Source organism: Helianthus annuus, chromosome 4 (genome assembly GCF_002127325.2).
Source record: "Helianthus annuus cultivar XRQ/B chromosome 4, HanXRQr2.0-SUNRISE, whole genome shotgun sequence".
Lineage (NCBI taxonomy): Eukaryota > Viridiplantae > Streptophyta > Magnoliopsida > Asterales > Asteraceae > Helianthus > Helianthus annuus.
Genome location: NC_035436.2, coordinates 175,663,419 through 175,684,962, shown reverse-complemented (window position 1 = coordinate 175,684,962; position 21,544 = coordinate 175,663,419). Strand labels below are relative to the sequence as shown.

At 36.9% G+C, this 21,544-nt stretch overlaps 3 protein-coding genes across 8 annotated transcripts; 1 reads left to right on the top strand and 2 right to left on the bottom strand.

Annotated features, from left to right (window-relative positions):
* The first annotated feature begins 643 nt into the window (after window positions 1–643).
* On the top strand, window positions 644–4,136 carry LOC110891262 (tubby-like F-box protein 3). Of its 6 annotated transcripts, none has more exons than XM_022138960.2 (7): window positions 644–833; window positions 940–1,254; window positions 1,780–1,867; window positions 1,975–2,104; window positions 2,190–2,369; window positions 2,904–3,361; window positions 3,910–4,136. In XM_022138960.2, exons 2-6 carry the CDS (start codon window positions 946–948, stop codon window positions 3,352–3,354), a joined length of 1,158 nt encoding a protein of 385 aa, XP_021994652.1. In that variant the 5' UTR covers window positions 644–833; window positions 940–945; the 3' UTR covers window positions 3,355–3,361; window positions 3,910–4,136. The 6 variants fall into 6 exon arrangements, with proteins under 6 accessions (XP_021994652.1, XP_021994650.1, XP_021994654.1 ...); XM_022138962.2 differs by having other exon boundaries at window positions 645–833; window positions 970–1,254; XM_022138959.2 differs by having other exon boundaries at window positions 645–833; window positions 946–1,254.
* Window positions 4,137–4,696: 560 nt separating this feature from the next.
* LOC110887410 (glutaredoxin-C11) lies at window positions 4,697–5,233 on the bottom strand. Its single transcript, XM_022135064.2, has one exon. It carries the CDS (start codon window positions 5,138–5,140, stop codon window positions 4,841–4,843), a length of 300 nt encoding a protein of 99 aa, XP_021990756.1. The 5' UTR covers window positions 5,141–5,233; the 3' UTR covers window positions 4,697–4,840.
* Window positions 5,234–11,623: 6,390 nt separating this feature from the next.
* Window positions 11,624–12,085, bottom strand: LOC110887409 (glutaredoxin-C11). Its single transcript, XM_022135063.2, has one exon. It carries the CDS (start codon window positions 12,065–12,067, stop codon window positions 11,768–11,770), a length of 300 nt encoding a protein of 99 aa, XP_021990755.1. The 5' UTR covers window positions 12,068–12,085; the 3' UTR covers window positions 11,624–11,767.
* Window positions 12,086–21,544: the final 9,459 nt, after the last annotated feature.

The window sequence follows — 21,544 nt, the reverse complement described above, 5'->3', positions numbered from 1 at the left end:
CACATACCTCTTTAATTAAACTGATGTAAATGCTATTTCATGATCTACTAGCCAGTTCAATCCCCATTTCTTAAACCACGCTTGAACGTCTATTTATTACTTATGTTATTCACATTGTCCTTAATAGTTAAAACAATAATAATAATAATAATAATAATAATAATAATAATACAATCTTTATTACGAAATCTAAAACCCCTTAAAATTTTCAGATAAAAAAATTAAAATGGATGCCAATGAGGTAGTGATGGAGTGGTTGGAAAAAAACTAGGTGTTCCTTGTGATTCAAGTTCGACTTCCACTCTTTCCATTATTTTCTACGGCATCCAGGTGAAGGATGAATACATGTGACGCCGGTTCGTCTTGGATGAGAGACGAGGTTTTACCGATTATTCCACTGTCGTGCCTTCGGGTGAGTGGAGGTCGGGTTTACGCGCATCTGGGAGAGGCAAGGGGCTGACGGCAGTCGAGTAGTTCAGAGCGTCTGGTGTTACGATGGTTGCTACGTTGTTCCTTGCCGTTAAAAAAATTAGAATGGATAATTTTACCGTACAAAATCTGTAATAAAATATACACATGTATCACTTATCCATATATGTATACAATACATATACGTACATCCCTATGATCCGGAGTAAAGCTAAAACCAACTTAAACAAGAACAACTAAAACAACTTTAAACCTTCTTTATTGCTTAAAACCTGCTGATCCCATCCCATCCAGTCACAATTCCCATCTTTAATTTAATAATAATCATCTTCTCCACCACAACCCTAATTTCATTTCCATTCTCAATATGCTCTGTTTTCTACATTTGTGATTTACAATATCAGGTGAACTAGATCAATCTTCTTATTTGTGGCTTTGAGTTTGTTGAGAATGTGTGTTTATGTGGTCAATTAAGAAGGTCAACCGTTTGTTGTGTGATTAAAATTGAAGCTACAGATGTCTTTCAAAACTATGCTTCAGGAAATGAAGGAAGAATTTGGGAATATTTCATCACGGTGGATCGTGGATGATGATACTTCTGTAGAAACTGATGATGATTTGAAGTTGAGGTGTTGGGCTAGCATGCCTCAGGAGTTGTTAACAGATATATTAATGCGGATCGAGGCTTCCGAATCCAATTGGCCTGCTAGAAAGAGTGTCGTTTCTTGTGCTGCGGTTTGTCGAAACTGGAGGATGATTGTCAAGGAGATTGTTAAATGTCCGCAAGTTTCGGGCAGCTTGACATTCCCGAGTTCGTTAAAGCAGGTTTTTAAACTTTTTATCGCGTTAAAACGATCTTTAGTATTTGAATTTGCAGGCACAGTTATCAGTTTTATAGATTAATGTTGTGTGCATAGAGTAAGGATATTACTATATGATGATGCTATGTGTTATTATTATTATTATGGTAGAAAATATTATAAGTTGTTACATTACTAAATTTGGGAATAAAAAGATGATGTGGGATTAATGAATTGAGTATGTGTGTAAAAGACTGTTATTCTGGTGTTTTCGGTTGTGAAGCGAATCGATTAATTGTCTTAATTATCAGGTTAGGGTATTTGGTAAACTTACCACATTTGAGTTGACCGTGAATGTGTATAGCTGACGCTTGACAGTTTGTTTTCTGTAATTTACGAATTTGGTAGTATTTAAAAAGCAAAGATCTGCGTTTCGCTTTTATTGTTTTCCTTATATTGAGCCGGCAATAACGGATGTTAAACCGTCAATTATGGAATAGTTTAAATATTTAATGACCTATTTATTTGTCAAACTTGCTTATGTTTACAGCCTGGTTCAGTGGGATCACTAACACAATGTTTTATAAAGAGGAACCGCAACGCTCAAACGTATAACCTCTACCTCAATTTGACCGAAGGTAACCATTTTAAAATGATGATTGTTATTGTTTTTAAGCAACAAGTTGAGATCTTTTTGTTCATATGGTAAAATTACTTAACAGTTAACGATATGCCCTTTTGGCAGCTTCGAATGATGACGGGAAATTCCTTTTTGCTGCAAAGAGGTTTCGGCGCACTATCTGCACAGATTATATAATTTCCCTAAATGCTGATGATATATCAAAAGGCAGCAGTGGTTACGTAGGAAAGTTGAGGCAAGTTAGTTATGAATGACTGAATGAATTAGTTTTATTTTAGCGGTAATCTTTTATTGAAAAATCATATGTTTTGTTATGACAGATCAAATTTTCTTGGGACCAAGTTTAGAGTTTATGATGCACAGCCTACTAACGCTGCAGCTTTAGCAACGAAATGTCATTCCTCGAGGATGGGGAGCGTCAAACGTGTATCACCTAAAATCCCTGCTGGAAATTATCCAATTTCCAACATTTCATATGAAGTAAATAACCCGGGAACCAGGTATAATAATAGTATGCGACACTTTTACTTTAAAATACAGTTTTTGAATAAATTACGGAATTGTAAATGCATGAAAACTGTCATACCTAACAGTTTTCACAAGAGCGTTGATTTATTTGCAATAAAAAGCTAAATATGACGATCAGAAAATTGATCACACGTCGGTTTTGGTATAGGGTGCAAAGTGTGCGAGCTGGGTGAGTTGGGTAATGGGTCAAAACTGGTCGGCCGGTCGGGTCAGGTTTGGTTGACCCATAAATTTTATATATAACATGTAGTTTCTACTTTAATTACAAAATCGTGTTATTTCAATGATATTATATTTTTTGAATAAAAAGATTTAGGAGGTTTTATGCTTTAAAATATACATATTGGCCGACTTCAACATGTTAACCTGTTTGACCCGTTTCTTGTTTTAGCTATTTTTCATTTTACTAGTTTGATCCGTTAAGAGACAAAATAAATAACCCAAATTGACCCATTCCGAAGTTCATCACCCTTTATGGTCACTGACAAAAATCCACATTTTCTAAGGTACAGGGGTCCACGACAGATGCGATGTGTCATGAATTCAATCCCTGCAAACGCTGTTGAACCACGTGTGGGTCCTACACAAACCGATTTCCACCTCAGCGATGCGGATTCCTTTTCATCTCTCTCTCTTTCCAGATCAAAGTCAGCACATGTGAGTGATTCCCATTTGGGATCACTAGTGTTGAAGAACAAGAATCCTAGGTGGCATCAGCAACTGCAATGCTGGTGCCTTAACTTTAATGGGCGTGTGACTGTCGCTTCCGTGAAGAATTTTCAGCTCGTTGCTTCCTTAGAGAATGAAAATGGAACTAAAGAACATGAAAAGATCGTTCTCCAGTTTGGAAAAATTGGAAAAGATGTATTCACCATGGATTATCAGTACCCCATATCAGCTTTTGAAGCGTTTGCTATCTGCCTTAGCAGTTTTGACACCAAGATTACTTGTGAATGACTTACAGGTATGTTGTTACCAGTTTTACTAATATAGCAACCATGAGCCGGTAGGTTAACGGGTAAAAAGGTTGGGTTTCATCCCTGAGGTTTGGCTAGTTTTGCGACTTTCGTCCAAAGGTTTGTTTTTCCACATCTGGGTCCAAAAGGTTTGAACTCATTAACTCTATCCATTTTCTCCGTTAAGTCAGGGGTATTTCCGTCTTTTTTGTTAACTTAAAGGGCAATTCGGTCTTTTTCGTTTTATGTAAAAAGACCAAATACCCCTGAAAAAGACCGAATTTCCCTTTAAGTTAACAAAAAAGACAGAAATACCCCAGACTTAACGAAGAAATATGGATGGAGTTAACGAGCCGGATGAAAATGGCAAGATTTCAAACCTTTTGGATCCAGATGCGGAAAAACAAACTTTTGGACGAAAGTCACAAAACTAGCCAAACCTCAGGGACGAAAATGGCATTTTACTCTTTAATATATAATGCGTAAAATATGAATAATAAACCCTAGTATTATGTTAATGATATGAACTGAAATGTCTGGTTAACCTGGAATGCAGGTCCTTTTGAACTGAAATGTCTGGTTTCTAGAAGAAAATTGTCTGCACTCAGTTGTTGTCTAAGCTGCAATCAAACTACAAATACTAAAGGGTGGTTTCTGTTTTTTTTTTCGCCTTTATTTATTAATTTTATTTTATCTGTAAATATATCTTGATTAGCTATTGATTATAGGATGATTCATGTTGAAACTAAATTTGATTATTCAGTAATGTCTTTTTTCTTTTAAGCTCAAACACACATTTGGAAAAAAAAAAAAAAAAAAAAAAAAAATCCTCTTTTGAAAAGGAAAATAATATTATTTTCGATGCTTACATTAAATCAAACCTGTGGATCTAAAATTTGGCAGGTGATAATTCGAAATTAAATTGACAGAATCAAATTAAGAAAAAAAAAATCAATGAATTTAACTATTCACGCGTTTATAATTTAATACCGAATCGAATAAAAATAGAGGGAAAAATATTCGACGTTAATAACATTTAGTATTTGGATATTTCCATAAACCCGAATTAGACACCTTGATATAACTTAAGCGATTATGTTTTCGGATCTTTTGGATAAAAACATGTAAAAGCTAAATGAAACTGAATAAGAATTTAATTCAAGAATAACACAATCAACAGTTCAATAGAATGGGATTAAATTCCATAACCTACCATTCCATATTCTGTCTTTAATCTGTCGTTTTCCGACCACCATGCCATCATATTCTGTCAACCAGCCATGCACTTGGAAGCATGAATGATGGTTGTAATGCACAACAATTATAAGCAACACACGAAGAGATTTACAGCAAAAAGATGAGAAACTCGTTTAAAGTTTGACTCTAATACAACAAAGTCAATAAGGCCGACATAAAAGAGCAGCTCTTAGACGTTTTTTTAGTATTTTAACACGACATTAGATCTAGTAAGCACACCGTGACAAGTGCTAGAACCAGATAGCCTTTGCTTCAATCAGCTTTTGCTTCAAACTGCCATCAACATGAAGGGAAATTACATCTTTAGCAGAACCAATATACTTGCCCCCTATAAACACTGCTGGAAACGCAGGATTAGAACCCAACCGACGTAGGGCCCACTCCATATCGACATCATGGTCAACTTCATAAACTGCAGGACTTGCACCAAGATCATAGAACAGAGCCTTGATACTATGGCACATACAACATGTGCTTTTGGTAAAGATAACCGCAGCACTCTTCGATGCTAAATCCTTCACCCTATCCATTTACTTGCTTTAACTACTTGATTAAATCTTAACACTTGAATGTTAACTTGCTGAACTATGAAGTTATGTTCAGTCTTATATAGGCAACACCAAAGGGAATATACATGCATGTGAAGGATGAGAAAGATAAGTTCCTTTCTGATATTTATTATTTGGATAAGAGTGGTTGTAATAATTTGCTTAAAGGCGATGATTTCGGCTATAAGCAAGTCGACACGTATGCTATATCTTCGTATTCTTCGAGTAGGTGGAGAATATATTCTTCGGTCTAGTGTAGAAAATAATGTTTCAAGTGGCAAAACCCGAAGCCGTACAAACTTTTAGTTTGCTGACGTGTTAAACCTTCTGGAAAACCTGTAGAAATAACGGAAATCAGAAATGGGTTGAAATTATGACTTAGCAGGTGAAGAATGAATAATTTAGGTAAAATTATACAGGTTTTGATACAACTTCTAGATAAAATTTTGAGGTGGAAGAATGAATAGTTCAGGTACAGGTCACGGGTCAAATAGATTTGGGTGCCATAATTCTTAAGACGGGTCAGATGCAAAACTTTTTCTACATTGATATGAATTTCTTAAAATTTAATGTATCAATATGATTGCGAAAACTAAAGTAATAATGAATTTTACTCATTTGACCCGTTGGAAAAACATATAACCTAAATTGACCCCAGTTTGATCTATTTCTTTACCTGCATTACCTTCTTTGGACCAATCTAGAATAAAACTTAGGCCACAGGGTTGCCTATAACTCTTTTTAAAATTATCTATAGTTGCATAAATCTTAATTAATATATCAACAAGCCATTTGACTAATCTAATGTAGGAAGCACAAAATTCGGATGCCATATATAGTTTGAATTCTTAATAATATCTTGGATACACCTAAAAAGAATGATGTCTATCACATAAAATAATCTAGTATTCTAGTATAGTAATATGCTTCTGATCATATATGTATTGATAACCGCCCATTTGATGCTTTAAACAGAATCAGTTTATGTATATATAATTGGTTATGATGCTCGAATAAGCATCCAGATATTTCATATTCCACTTTTCTATTACTTTCAGTTTTTAAACTAATATGTAGGGAATCTTGATATGGGATACAAAAGGCTACATGATCTCCACATCTTAAGATGCCCAAAAATGGAATCCCTCAATAGCCTAAAGATTTACACATCGTTACGTTAACAGATTTCGGCATGGGCATACACTATAAATATACATGTAAAGTGAAAACTAAAATACTCCGTTTTTTTTTTCATATATCTCAAATAGGCGTGTGTGACAAGTGCACCGTTGACTTGTTTAAATAAGCGATCGCTGAGTGACTACTAAGAGAGTATCTATCTATAAAGGCTTTAAAGGTTAAAGATGCCAAAATTTTTCATCTTACTATTTCTATCACTTATTCAAATACCACTTGAAGTGTTCCTAAACTTTAATGTATTGGCAGAAACAGTCCCTCAACTTAAACTGTCCCATACCCTCTGACTTTTTATCTGTTGACCAGCCAATTTTGACTTTATTTCTTACGATGATCATGTTGGAGTGAAATCAGATTGATGGATGAGAATGATGTGTTTTTAATGTGTGTGTGGTAATCACAGAAAATGAAGAATGCGACTAGGGACAGATTATAGTATAGGATTATGTTCCTTGGTGATGATCAAATGCAATGATCATCTAATATGTACTTGGTCATAACGGTTGTTGGCGGCAAACTGAAATGACACAACTGTAAGTCGCACCGGTTCGAGGTTTAACTGTCAAAACACGTACCGTCACAACAATTCAATGTCTAAAACAATAAATCAATATTTGTTACATCTAAGTACTATAATTACGAATAATAACTAAGTTAAGTTTTTTTTATGTCTAATTGATCACACCCTTCTTGATTTTACCAACCAAACCCAACACAAATTTTAGTTTCAAACATTAAGTGAACCAAACAACAACTTTCACATGATTCTAAGTTGAAATCCATAGGTTTTCTTACAATCTATCATTTTCTGGCCACCACTCCATCAGATACTTCAAACTCCGACGGACCAAACATGCACTTATAAGTAGGAAAGATGGTTGTAATGACACACATTTTATTAGAACATATAAACATAATTCTTTCATATAGTTATATGTATGTAACTTAGCTATTTAACTTATACTTATATGTATTAATAGATGTATTTTCGAATGGTTGTGATGGTTGGAAGGCACCGGTTCATAAGGTGGTTTTTCCCTCCAAAACTCAACCGTCCATAACTGTCAAATATGTAAACATATATATATGTCTGGGCGGGAACCACAACCGCCACCAAGACAATTTCAACCTCCAAAATTGTCCATACTCCAATACTGCACATATCGATCACACCAAGATTCAATCATGAAACCAACGATTCATGATGCTTCCGCTGTAAACCGTTTCGATGTTCAACATAGTGGTATCAGAGCCACTATCGATAGCGGTGATGATCTCAGGCCAACTTCAACTATGTTGCCGTGTAAACATTGTTCCGACGAGAGGAAAGAAAGAAGATGGTTGCAGAGGCGATGTTATTACTGCAACAAACCCGGTCACCAAATTTCAACATGTAAGATGAAAGAAAGTGACGAAGAAACACAAATAATTAGCCCGACAATTGATACTGGAACACAGCAACAACAAAATGATGATCATGATCATGAGAGTGGCCAGAGGATGGAGTATCTTGTAGTCGGAACCGATGGAGGATTCTGGTCGGAGATGTGGTATGTAAGTAAATCTCTCAAACATCATTATTCTGGAAATCTAGATATGTTTAAACGAATAAAAGGCATGTCCAGTGTTGAAACAATGACCGGAGAGAATCAATTTTATTTCATAAGGGGCATAGGGGACGTTGAAGTAATATCCGGGTCGGAGAAGATTTGTATTCAGTGTTGGGGATCAGAAGTAACATGTGCAGCGGAATCAAAGGTTGGGTTTGGGTTATTGTTTGTGAGTGATCCAAATTGGATATTCATGGTGCAAAATGATAAATGAAATCGATGAATACCGAGAGCAGTGATTAATGGACAATTCTTGCAGTAATAAGAATGTCTTGATAACCAGTTCATGTTGCCAGAAATCAGATATATATACATAGGTTTTGGCGGTTGATTTTGGCGGGTAACTGCCTCCGGCAGTTATTTGAATTCATTCACCCACTTATCACCGGCAAATACATAAACTTATCATCTAATAATCGAGTACATATCATACATATATTGTCTACTTATAAATTCGAATAAATATAAACATAACAAAGTTTAATATATCTAACATAACCCCCCTTAAACTTAGTTATGTTTTCCGGCTCGCTCCATGACACTCCGGTTGGCTTCTTCGACAGCCCATCTCGCGTGATTGAAGTTGAAACGCTTCCTCTTCTTCATTTGATTCCAGTCATCTTCATCATTTCCAGCAAAGAGTGCAAATTGTTCTGATGCAGCAGGTTCTTGTTGGATATCACTCGCACTTTTCAGTTTCCTGTGGCAGCCAGTAGATGACCCTCCTTCTTCAAACACCACCTCCTTGTCATACACCTTCCCTTAAACCGTTTTAAATTTATAATAATACTCTAGGATGTCGAGATACATGGCATAAGTGACCCTCATGTAGTCTCCGTCTTCGTATCCAAATCCTAAATCCTTTGCTATTGCTGGCCATAGATTTTCTGTTGTGACTTCCCGGTAACCACCGTCTATTGCCACCAATATGTATAGACTTAACAAGTCTATTTTCTTCTTGTTTGGAGTAAATGGTGGAATTGGTCTTGTAGTTATTCCCATATAATCGATCAGAAACCATTTAATCATCTCTTCAAATTTTAACTCCAACATGTGTTTATATTTAAAGACGAACTCTCGATCATCAATTAAATCCAGAAATGCCTTACAGTCGGCAAATTCATGGAATTCCATTGCTTTGACAATCATTAAACTCCAATCCGTTTCTTGTGAAGACAGATTTAGTTCTACGAAATAGGAGTTCAAGTATCGTTCTTTGAATTCATCATTATATACACTTTCATCAAGTATGCCCTGTTTTTCATTTAACCCAATCTCCTCCTCCCTTGTCAGTCCATTTGCTTCATTAACAGAGTTGTTTACCGGAATAGAGAACATAGGAAAGATTTTGCAAGTATCACCGTCCTTGTTGACAGTGTAACTTTGCATTGTCAATTGATCCATGCTCAAGATGTTCCGGTCTAACTCCGGAGAATAAAAGACCCTTTGAATTCTCATGGTTTCGTTGCATGTTTTAATTTCAACCGATCCAACCCCTGTGTAAACAAGAAGTTGTTTCCCCCAGATCGTGTATCAACCCCAATAATATGCTTTATACGTTTAAACACATTTAAATTTCCGGCCATGTGATGTTTAAATACAGAACTAACGTACCAAATATCTCTCCATAGCCCTCCTTCGGTACCGACGACAATAATCTCCTGATGATTACTGATTTCTCCTTCTTGTTTCTGTATTCCCATATTCACCGCTTGCCGGATTAATTGGGTTGCCTCATCTGTTTCCTTCTTTTGACACGAATAAATTTGGTGCCCTGGTCTGTGACAGTAAAAACATGTGTTCTCCCGATGACTTCGCTTGTTCTCGCCGTTCATTTCATTTGTACAATGTTGGCATGGCAACAGAGTGGACATTGATTTAATTTTAGTCTTCTTCTTCCCCATTGATGCTCTGATACCACTATGTTGGGGATCAGAAGTAACATGTGCAGCGGAATCAAAGGTTGGGTTTGGGTTATTGTTTGTGAGTGATCCAAATTGGATATTCATGGTGCAAAATGATAAATGAAATCGATGAATACCGAGAGCAGTGATTAATGGACAATTCTTGCAGTAATAAGAACGTCTTGATAACCGGTTCATGTTGCCGGAAATCAGATATATATACATAGGTTTTGGCGGTTGATTTTGGCGGGTAACTGCCTCCGGCAGTTATTTGAATTCATTCACCCGCTTATCACCGGCAAATACATAAACTTATCATCTAATAATCGAGTACATATCATACATATATTGTCTACTTATAAATTCGAATAAATATAAACATAACAAAGTTTAATATATCTAACATTGAGAGTGTATTTTACACTTCGGATATAGATAGAAACGTGTTAAGTTTACATCAATTAATTACTCAAGGTTTCACGGTGAAATTCATCAGGGACAAGTGCAAGTCATTTCCTACATTTAGTGTTCCTTTAATTAACAAGAAAAGTGACATAACCGGGATGACCAATGAAGAAGAGATCGGAATGTTAGAAAAACAGTCCATGATGAGTATGAGTAATGAATCTGAATTTGCGAAGTTTAAAACAGAATTTTTGAATGAATATTTCGAAAATTTGAATGTATCATCCAACGAACCCGATTGGAACATCATGATACTTCAATCGATGCAATTTAAAGAATTCCAGGATTGCAAAGCGTTACTCGATATGATGGATGATGGTGATTATGTGCAAAAGTATAAGTTCATCCTAGAATCAAAGCTCGACGAGATGGTGGATTGGTTTCTGACCAAGAAACTGGAAGTAATGACGAGGCCAATTCCTGCTTATGCCTCGAACAATAGAAAAGTCAGTTTATTAGAACTGTATTTGGTAGTTGAAAGAGAAGGAGGGCATCGACGAGTGACTGAAAATAACCTATGGGCCATGGTTGCCAAGGATATGGGATTTGAATATGGTGATGGAGAATTCATGCGTTTAATGTATGCAATGTATTTAGATGTCCTAGTCTACTACCATAAGTTCAAAACAACTCAAGCAAAGGTACAAGAAAAGGTTGTGGCAGAAGTGAAAGAGACAAAGATGCATACAGTGGAACTGAGAGGAAGCAAAAGTGAAGGAGATGATGAAACAGGGACTGTTGCAGATTGCACCGAGAAGATCAAAGGAAGCTGTGATGATGCCAGAAACGATACAGACCATTTTGCATTTTATGCAGGGAACGATTGGCAAGGGATGAGAAGGCTGCATACAAGAAGGAAGTTCGATTTTAATCGGGCTAAAGTGGCTATGGATGATGCTAACAAAAGCATATTAATGCACTCTTTTAAACAGAATTATGTTTAGGGGAGTGTATTAGAACATATAATTCTTTGGTATAGTTATATGTATGTAACTTAGCTATTTAACTTATACTTATATGTATTAATAGATGTATATTCGAATGGTTGTGATGGTTGGAAGGCACCGGTTCATAAGGTGGTTTTTCCCTCCGAAACTCAACCGTCCATAACTGTCAAATATGTAAACATATATATATGTCTGGGCGGGAACCACAACCGCCACCAAGACAATTTCAACCTCCAAAATTGTCCATACTCCAATACTGCACATATCGATCACACCAAGATTCAATCATGAAACCAACGATTCATGATGCTTCCGCTGTAAACCGTTTCGATGTTCAACACATTTATAACAAAAGATGATAAACTTGTTTAATCTTTGACTCTAGTACAAGAAAGTCCATAAGGCCGTCATAAAAGAGCAGCTCTTAGACTTGATTTTTAGTATTCTAAGACAACATTAAACCTAGAAAGCACACCATGACAAGTGCTACAACCAGATAGCCCTTGCTTCAATCAGCTTTTGTTTCAAAGTGCCATCAACATGAAGGGAAATTACATCTTTAGCAGACCCCACATATTTACCACCTACAAACACTGCTGGAAACGCAGGATTACAGCCTAACCGACGTAGGGCCCGCTCCATATCGGGATCATGGTCAACTTCATAAACTGCAGGACTTGCACCAAGATCATAGAATAGAGCCTTAATACTATGGCACATACAACATGTGCTTTTGGTAAAGATAACCGCAGCACTCTTGGAAGCCAAATCCTTCACTCTATCCATTTACTTTGTTGAACTACTTGATCAAATCTCAAAACTTGAATGTTAGCTTGCTGAACTATGAAGTTGTGGTCAGTCTTAAATAGGCAACACCAAAGGGAATATAAATGCATGATTAGGATGAGAAATATAAGTTCCTTTCTGATATTTTTTACTTGGATAAGAGTGGTTGTAATAATTTGCTTAAAGGCAATGATTTGTGCTATAAACACGTTGACACGTATGCTATATCTTCGTATTCCTCGAGTAGGACTGTAGTGTTAGAAGTATAAACTTAATTATGATTATGTTTATTATGAAACGTATTAATTAGATATGTATTGTGACTTATAAACCGAGAGATAAGCGGTTCATATGTTTAAACCGTTTATGGCAGTTATTCTTGCCATAAACAACCGCCAAAACTCTCATATATATATATGTAATATCCGGCATTATGGTCCGGTATCAAGACAGTTTCAATCACAACCGAAATTGTCCACCAAATCTTTGTTTCTATTCCTGTTATTCATCTGCACGTTATCATGCCAAGTATGTCTGTGAATCCAAACGGGTATAATGCTTCCGCTGATGCAAACCCGGATTTCCAACAAAGTGGTATCAGAGCCACGTTTGATAAATGTGCAGAAATCAAACCCAATTCAACCACGTTACCGTGCCAACACTGCACCGATGAACAAAATGAAAGAATCCGACGAATCCCTCGCATAAAACTCTGTTACTACTGTCATTCTCCAGGCCATCAAATTTATAATTGCAAAGTTAAAGAAAATGATGAAGTGACACAATTGTTGAAGCAGGCAATAAATTCTGGAACGAAAAGGCAAGAGGGAGACGTACACTGCAAGGATGAGATGATCGTGACTGGCACTGAAGGCGGATTATGGTCCGATATATGGTATGTAAATCCGACGTTTGATCATCATTTTAGTGGTAATCTGAATTTGTTCAAGAGAGTGAAACATGTGATGGGGGTAGAAACAAAAACTGGAATGAATAACTTCATGTTCATTAGAGGGGTGGGAAATGTAGAAATCAAAACTGGGAGTGAAACAATGAGAATACATAGTGTGTTCTACTCACCGGATCTAGAACGTAATGTTCTAAGTCTTGATCAATTAACCCTTCAAGGGTTTACGGTTAAGAAATCCGGTGACACGTGCAAGATTTACCCCATGTTTTCATCCCCGGTTGTAAATGTTGTAAATGAAGTTAGTGGGTTGTCAAAGGAAGAGGAATTAGGATTGTATGAAAAACGAAAATTGCAATCTCTGTGTTCCGAAGATGATGAATTCAAAGAAAAATACTTGAATTCATATTTTGAAACACTCAATGTTTCAAATGAATACGAGAATGACTGGACCCGTATGATCATTAGAGCACTTGAATTTCATGAATTTAATGATTGTAAAGCACTGCTCGACATGATTGATGACCGGGATTTCATATTCAAATACAAATATGATCTCGAAGTAAAGTTTGAAGAGATGGTAGGATGGTTCTTAAAGGAAAAGATGGGAATAACATCAAGATCAATTCCTCCTCTGTTAACTGATGGGAGAAAGATAAATTTACTCGGATTGTACGTGATGGTTGAGAGGGATGGAGGCTACCGAAGTGTGACCATTGATAATTTGTGGCCGGCGATAGCGAAAGATTTAGGCTTTGAGTATCAAGATGGTGACTTTATAAGAGTCATATATGCCATGTATTTGGATGTCTTGATCTACTATTATAAGTTTAAAGTTACTGAAGAGAGGGTGCAGATTAAAGAAATGATGGAAAAGGGTGAAACTTCAACGGCAGGCAAGGATAAAGGAAGAAGTAAGAGTGCAGATCCAACACCGGAGGATGCTGCTTCGGAGCACTATGCTCTATATGCCGGAAATAGCTGGGAAGGTTCATGGATTCTGCACAAGAAGCATCGCCGGTTTGATTTTAATGAAGCAAAGAAAGCAGTGGACGAAGCGAATCGGAGTGTTCAAGCACATGCAGCCAAATATAATCAAGTTTAGGGGGTCGTGTTAGAAGTATAAACTTAATTATGATTATGTTTATTATGAAACGTATTAATTAGATATGTATTGTGACTTATAAACCGAGAGATAAGCGGTTCATATGTTTAAACCGTTTATGGCAGTTATTCCCGCCATAAACAACCGCCAAAACTCTCATATATATATGTAATATCCGGCATTATGGTCCGGTATCAAGACAGTTTCAATCACAACCGAAATTGTCCACCAAATCTTTGTTTCTATTCCTGTTATTCATCTGCACGTTATCATGCCAAGTATGTCTGTGAATCCAAACGGGTATAATGCTTCCGCTGATGCAAACCCGGATTTCCAACATGTAGGAGGAATATATTCTTTGGTTTAGTGCAGAAAATAATGTTTTCAATGGCAAAAATCGAAGCCGTACAAATTTTAGTTAGCTGACGTGTTAAACCTTCTGGAAAACCTGTAGAAATAACGGAAATCAGAAATGGGTTGAAATTATGACTTAGCTGGTGATCTTACGCTATCATGAAGAATCTGAAGGGAACTCTTTTTGACTTTAGTTAGGCAATTGATATCACATAGAATAACAGTACAATTATACAGGTTTTGATCCAACTTCTAGATAGAATTTAAAGGTGGAAGAATGAATAATTCAGGTAATGGATCACGGGTCAAATGGGTTTGGCAGCCATAATTCTTAAGACCGGTCTAAATAGTGATGTCTATTATATAAAATAACATAATATAGAAATATGCTTCAAGGGGATGGTTCAAATGAAAACCACTTTTATTGCGAAAACTCGAAAACTAACTAAAAAAGCCTAAAAAACATACAAATTTTTGTTTTTTTTACAATTTTTTTTAGAAAAATCGCTACTTTTTATATATGGAAAACAATTTTCAAAAAAAAAAAAAATTCTTTTTTTGGTTGTACTGCACATGTGCATTAATACGGAAAGCATAAACCGCTTAACCCACCCCCCACCGACACCCCCCAAAAACCTAAACCCCCCACCCCCCCCCCCCCAAAAAAAAAAAAAAAAAAAAAAAAAACTAAATTCACCCTCCCACCAAAAGCCTAACCCCCCCCCCCAAACCTAAACCCCCCCCCCCCCCACCCTCTCGAAAACCTAAAACTAAACCCTAAACATAAACCCGAAAAAAACCTAACCCCCCACCCCCCAAAAACCTAAACCCCCCTCCCCCCCCCCCCCCCACACCCAAAAACCTAATCCTAATCCTAAACCTCCAAAAAAACTAACCCTAAAAACTAAACTAGACTCAAAAAGCTATTTTAAGCATGTAATGCACATTGTAGTACATGTTATATTGCACATGTGCACTACTATAATAATAGTATTGAAAACAAGACGACACCATAAATCTTTTTTTATGTCATAAAAAATATGCTCGAATATACTTGAATGAAAGATAAGAAAATTTGTGATCTTATGGTGCCATTTTTGTTTTAAAATGATAACGTATGGAGAAATGGGAAATGTTTGAAAAGTTATATATTTTTTGTTCCAATTTTACCCCTCCTTCATTAAAAGTCTTCCCCCCTCCTTTTTAGTGGGTTTTAGTTAGTTTTCTAGTTTTCACAATAACTAGTGGTTTTCATTTGTACCTTCCCCTATGCTTCTAATCTTATATGAATTGAAAACCACCCATTTGATGCTTTAAACAGCAAGAATCAATGTATGTGTATATAATTCGCTATGATGCTCAAATAAGCATCTAGATATGCCAAATTCCATTTTTTTTCTTTCTCAAGTGTTACTTTCGGTTTCTTAAACTACAATGTTGGGAATCTTGATATAGGAGACAAAAGGCTACATGATCTCCACATCGTAAGATGCCAAAAATGGAACCCATCACTAGCCTAACGATATACACATCATTATGTCAACAGATTTCGGCATGGGTATGGACCAAAAAAATACATACAAAGTAAAAGTAAAATACTCCGGGTTTTTTTTCATATATTATCTAAAACAAGCGACAGGCGTGTGTGAAAAGAGCATCGTTGACTTATTTAAATAGGGGATCAGTAAGTGACTACTAAGAGAGAATATCTGAAAAGGCTTTAAAGGTTAAAGATGCCAAAGTGATCATCCTATTCTCTCTTGTGTGCCAATCTATATTCCTACTCCATGTTTTAACATATTTTTTTTTACTAAACACATATAACCCATGCCGTCACATAATAACAAAGTTAAGAACAATCTTTTAATTGTCACATGTTCATATGAAATCAATTCAGCAGCATTCGAATTCGAACTTTATATATAGGGTCCATTGGAGTCCCAAAATGCACATAACAAATATTTTGAAAATTTCTCTCTATAACTTCACTTCTAAACCTCTTGTTACGGTGGTGTTCTTAAGATAATGGCCACAGTTACAAGGGTGATTGCTGAAAAGCCAGTGGTGATACTTAGCAAAAGTTCTTGATGCATATGTCACATGCCATTAAGACTCTGATTTATAGCTTTCGGGTAAACCCTACAACATATGAGCTAGATGAGTATACTAGCGGGCCGCAATGGGAAAGAGAGCTGAATCCACTAAGGATGTAAGCTAAGTGTACCAGTTGTGTACTTGTGTTTATAGGTCAAGATCTGATAGGTGGGTCAAATGAGATCATGCAGCTCTATCTTAATGGAAAATTAGCCAAGCTACTGAGAAGGTAAACTATGTGGGTTTGAAGTTTGAACTTCAAAATTCTTCAGATAAGGGGAGGCGGGGTGGTGCGTGATGCACCCTTTACCACGCGTGGAACAAACAAAAGATCCACCGCCACTAAAATGTTCACGAGTGATGGGCATGCACAATTTCAATTTCCGTGATGTTTTTAACGCGTGATACTTTTGAGGTTGTGAGGGTAATTGTTGGTTGGGGGGAAATTGTTGGGTGTGGTGGTGAGTGATGACCATTGCCACTAAGGGGAGTAGGGGTGGTTACAAGTGATAGAATTCCATCACTCACAAACATCCAATCATGTTTCGCCATGTCAGCAACCACTATTCTATCACTCATAAGCATTTTTTAGTGGCGGTGGTCATCACTAGTGATGGAATTCCATTTGAGAAAGATGTAGATTGTGTGAAATGTATTTGTGTTTTGGTGTGGGTGAAATGTTAAAATTGAAGAAGTATATATAAAAGGTTTAAAGGTTATTTTTTTTTATTTAAGTTTACCTTTGAAAAACAGTCAAGAATTAAAGCCCAACGTTCGAAATTTTGAAACTTCAACGCGTGATATGTTCAACGCGTACTTAATTCCACGCGTGGTGGATTATGGTGGCGGCGGTGTGCACTTGTTTTTCACGAGTGATGGATGGTGCATCACGGACCACCCCGCCTCCTCTAAAAAAGGTTGTGAGTGATGGAAAAATGGTTGATGACATGGCGGAACTTGATTGGATGTTGTGAGTGATGAGTGATGACCACCCCCACCCCCTAATTAACAGATAGATTAAGTAAAAGCATTGTGTTTCATAGTCAGGAAACTGTTATGTTTCAGTGGCATGTACTGTTTATCCACTATCAAATTATATGCGTAAGCTTTATGTTAAATACAGTAGTTGATATAAAGAGCGGTTAGGAACTTATGTGTGTTGTAAAAACTAAAAACAAGGGTTAATGTGTATTAGACAGTAAAATACATAGTATAATAGTAGAGGGATTGTGTAACTTTATCCTTATATATAGTCTTTGTAATCTTTCATTATGAAATACAATAAACAATTCAATTACAATAGATAATATGATATCAGAGCTATTAGCCTATTACACTCTTGATTTATCTAAACCCTAATCCAGCCGTGCCATCCACCACACCATGTCATCCGCAGGCCTTGCATACACACGCACCACACTGGCGCGCCATATGGAGGCTTTATCATACGCCATGTGCACGCCACCTGGAATTCGCCACGCAGACCAGGATGCCACTTGTTATATGTCATCCAGTCCGCTACTCACACCATGCCACGTCATCCGCGTACAAATGGGCCCGCCACTTGGTCCTCACCACCTCTGTACTGGACCGAGTTTTTTGCAGGATTGGTGTTGGAATGAAAAGTATTTGAAAATAGGTATATGCTTGTAGCATGAGCATATTGTCAGAGTTGATGCCTAATGCCAGGGCCGTTCCTATGTTTTCGGAGGCCCTAGGTGAACTACAAAGTGGAGATCCTTTTGCAAAATTATCTTTTTCAACATATTTAGTAACAAAACCGACCTTCTTTATCCGGGCTTGGGACATGCAATTAAAAACAAAAAAAATTATAATTGGCGTAGTTAAAAAAAATTAAAGTTACATGTTTTTATAGATATAGTGTATGTTCAAATAATAATTATTTTTCTAGCTTTAATTGAGGCAAATTGTTTGATGAAATTATCGTAATCAAGTTATTCTAAAACAACTTTTTCGATTGATATAATAGCTAATGATTGTAGGCCTTTCAATTTGGGTAATGGACTAATGGACTGTTTCAATTGCAAGCCTTTTTAGTGGGTTGTTCAGTGTATTATCTTGTAATAACTGAGTCTAGTATAAAGAAAATACACCAAATTTTGGAGGTCTTTTAATTTGGATGGCCCTAGGCTTGGGCCTAGGGTTTGAAGCCCTTTGGGCGGCCCTGCCTAATGCGCTTATACTAGAAGCGCATCCCAATTAAATAAACTTCAATCTCGCCGGCGTTAGTTATATTCACCGGAGAAGACAAGAACTCATCGCAGAATACATGAAGACCGGCGTCGGGGTCACAGAACTCGAGTCTCACTCACCAGAGAAGACGTATGTGGGTTACGCTTGTTGAACCAGCGGGTTGAAGCTGAATTTGACAATGCGCTTGTACGAAAAGCGACTCCACTTCCCAAGGTTCAGTATCTTTTGGTTTGTTGTTAAGTGTATTTTGGTTTGTTGTAAAGGTTGAGTTTACTATAAGCATTGTATCAGAATATTCTTTAGTTTTTTGTGCATGTGATGTATGATATTTGGAGGTTTCTCAAAAAAAAATTGTTTTAGTTTTAGTTTTTTTTTACAATGTGCTTGTCAATCAAGCATAACTTATATGAATTGGGAACCGTTTCTTTTTCTGTCCAAAAATTAAATCATCGCCTGTTTATTTTGAAAGATATTTGAATTTGGAATATACAAGTTATAGTCTTACTATTTTCATGAGATGACAAAAAATTGAATTGTCATATCAAAGTAACCAGACTCCAATAATTGTAAAGTCATTTTCACTTATATATGGGGTTCCTCCTTATTAGGCTAACCGGTATGGGGAACGTCCCCTGGAACGTCTCACCCGGCGCCAACCCAAACACCGTGCCCCCCCCCCCCCCCCCGGTCGAGTACAAGACGTTGGAGACGGGCCGCTAGAAGACAAAAAAGCTCCCATTTTTAAGACCTTTTTGACCGTTTGAATTTAAAAAAAATAATTTCCTTTTTTTATAAACGGCTATAAAATTTAAAACTCACCAAAATCCTTCCAATTAATATATAAACTCCACATTTTTATACCATTTTTACCCACTACTACCCCATCTCTCTCTCTCAAAATTAATCATGTCTTCACCTTCTTCATTTTCTTCATCTTCTTCGTCGACGTGGTATACGTCATCTTTGGACGAGAATGACGCATTTGTCGAAAACATGATTATGTATGCGGCTCAAGTCTTTATAGTGGAGGATGAAAACTCTGAAGCGTCGTCCCAACGGCAAACAAGGAGAGCAAAATTAAACCGAGACAAAGGAGGTACTTTAATTTTTGTTTAGCGTATGTTTATTTAAATTTAATAATGAATTTTATAATGAATTTGATTTATTTTTCGTTTTAAATATATAGCCGCCCACGATAAACCAGTGGCCGATTATTTTGCTGACGAACCCATGTACACGGACGAGATGTTTCGACGTCGGTTCCTAGAGGCTGTTGCGACACAGAATCTCTGGATCTGGCATGCTTTTTTTGGTCTACCTGGTTCGCTTAATGACCTTAACATTGTAACAACCCGACTTTTAAAGTCAAAGTACAAGTCAAAGTCAAAGTCAAGACATGTCAGCATTCAGATCTGTCATTTCTTACTTAATTATTGCTTGTACTCTCGGCTTGATAATCAATACTTTAATTAACGCGATTTTAGTCTATGATTTATTATTTATGTGAAGTAACAATGCGATAAACGTAACTAAACGCTATTCTACTTAACGCTATCTCATCGCCATCGCAACGCAACTCAAATTGCAGTTATTGGAATTGTTTGTAACACTCCGTGTTTCGAAAGTCAAAGTCAAAGTCAAGATTGAAGTCAAAGGAAGAAAAAGATTGCTAATTGCGATCTGTCACTCCTTGCTCAATTCCTGTTTTGACTTTGTTGACTCGTGGTTAGTCTAATTTATGCTTAACGTTAGTAGTAGTATGTGGACTATCTATTTATAATCGAGGTTTGTTCGCTATTTATCGCATATGTTATCGCTTTACCGCAATCGCGCTCGCAACTCGAATTACGCATTTTGGTTATTGCTATACGTGTGTGTGTGCCTTTTATGTGTTACTTGTGCATGTTTATTTTGTGTTATGTTGTGGTGATCAATCGAAACGCAATCGAAACTCAAATCGCAATCGAATCGCAAACGCTAAACGCAAGTGAAATAAGATGATTGTATCTTAGATATAGTTGTTGGGATTAAAAGTAATTTGAACAGGAAACTCTATCGCATTCGCATCGCTCGCAATCGCAATCGAAACGGCAAAACTCGTCAAACCAAGTGACTGATCGACCAGGCAACCAACCGATCGACCAACAGTCCGATCGAACTGCAGTTTGATCGACCAGCTAGTCGACCGGCTCGCCAACCGATCGACCAGCCCCTTTCCACTTTGGGTAACCCTATAAATACCCCATGTCACCATCACACTTTCTACTTTTGGAACTCTTTGTCCGACCAGCTCTTCAACCTTGCTTTTCTCCGATTTCCTCTCAATTCCGATAAGATCTCGTCCTAAATCTTGTACTTCCTTAATCTACACGCACTCCTACACCCTTCTATCTTTTGAATCTTAACTTTTAACCGTGAAATCATCAAGATTCAAGGTGTTCTAGGATGACGTCATCATGTGTTCTTGAGAACTTCATGTTTTGGCCTCAATCCACTAAGGGCAACTAGGATCTAACCGATTTCCACATAAATAAACAAAGATCTTTCATAGATCTAAACATATTCGCAAAAAGGATTGAAAGATGGTTTTCCAACTTTCTTTCAACTCTTTTACACTCAATGCACTCAAAACTGATAGAATCGGAGCTTGCACCAAGTTCCTACTCATTCTTGTGGATGTGTTGGTCCGAGATCTGGATTCTATCCACGAGGTTTACCGATTTCGGGTCAAACATGGAACACCATCACGAACAGTTAACTGACCGGGTTTGGGTGATTCCTGTCCGATCAGGAGTACCAAGTA

Bases quoted from the DNA above. Each gene is read 5' to 3' on its own strand.
- LOC110891262 (XM_022138960.2), top strand. From the start codon at position 946: ATGTCTTTCAAAACTATGCTTCAGGAAATGAAGGAAGAATTTGGGAAT. The intron at 1,255-1,779 runs GTTTTTAAACTT...TTATGTTTACAG, and splicing joins TCCCGAGTTCGTTAAAGCAG to CCTGGTTCAGTGGGATCACT. The intron at 2,370-2,903 runs GTATAATAATAG...ACATTTTCTAAG, and splicing joins GTAAATAACCCGGGAACCAG to GTACAGGGGTCCACGACAGA.
- LOC110887410 (XM_022135064.2), bottom strand. From the start codon at position 5,140: ATGGATAGGGTGAAGGATTTAGCATCGAAGAGTGCTGCGGTTATCTTT.
- LOC110887409 (XM_022135063.2), bottom strand. From the start codon at position 12,067: ATGGATAGAGTGAAGGATTTGGCTTCCAAGAGTGCTGCGGTTATCTTT.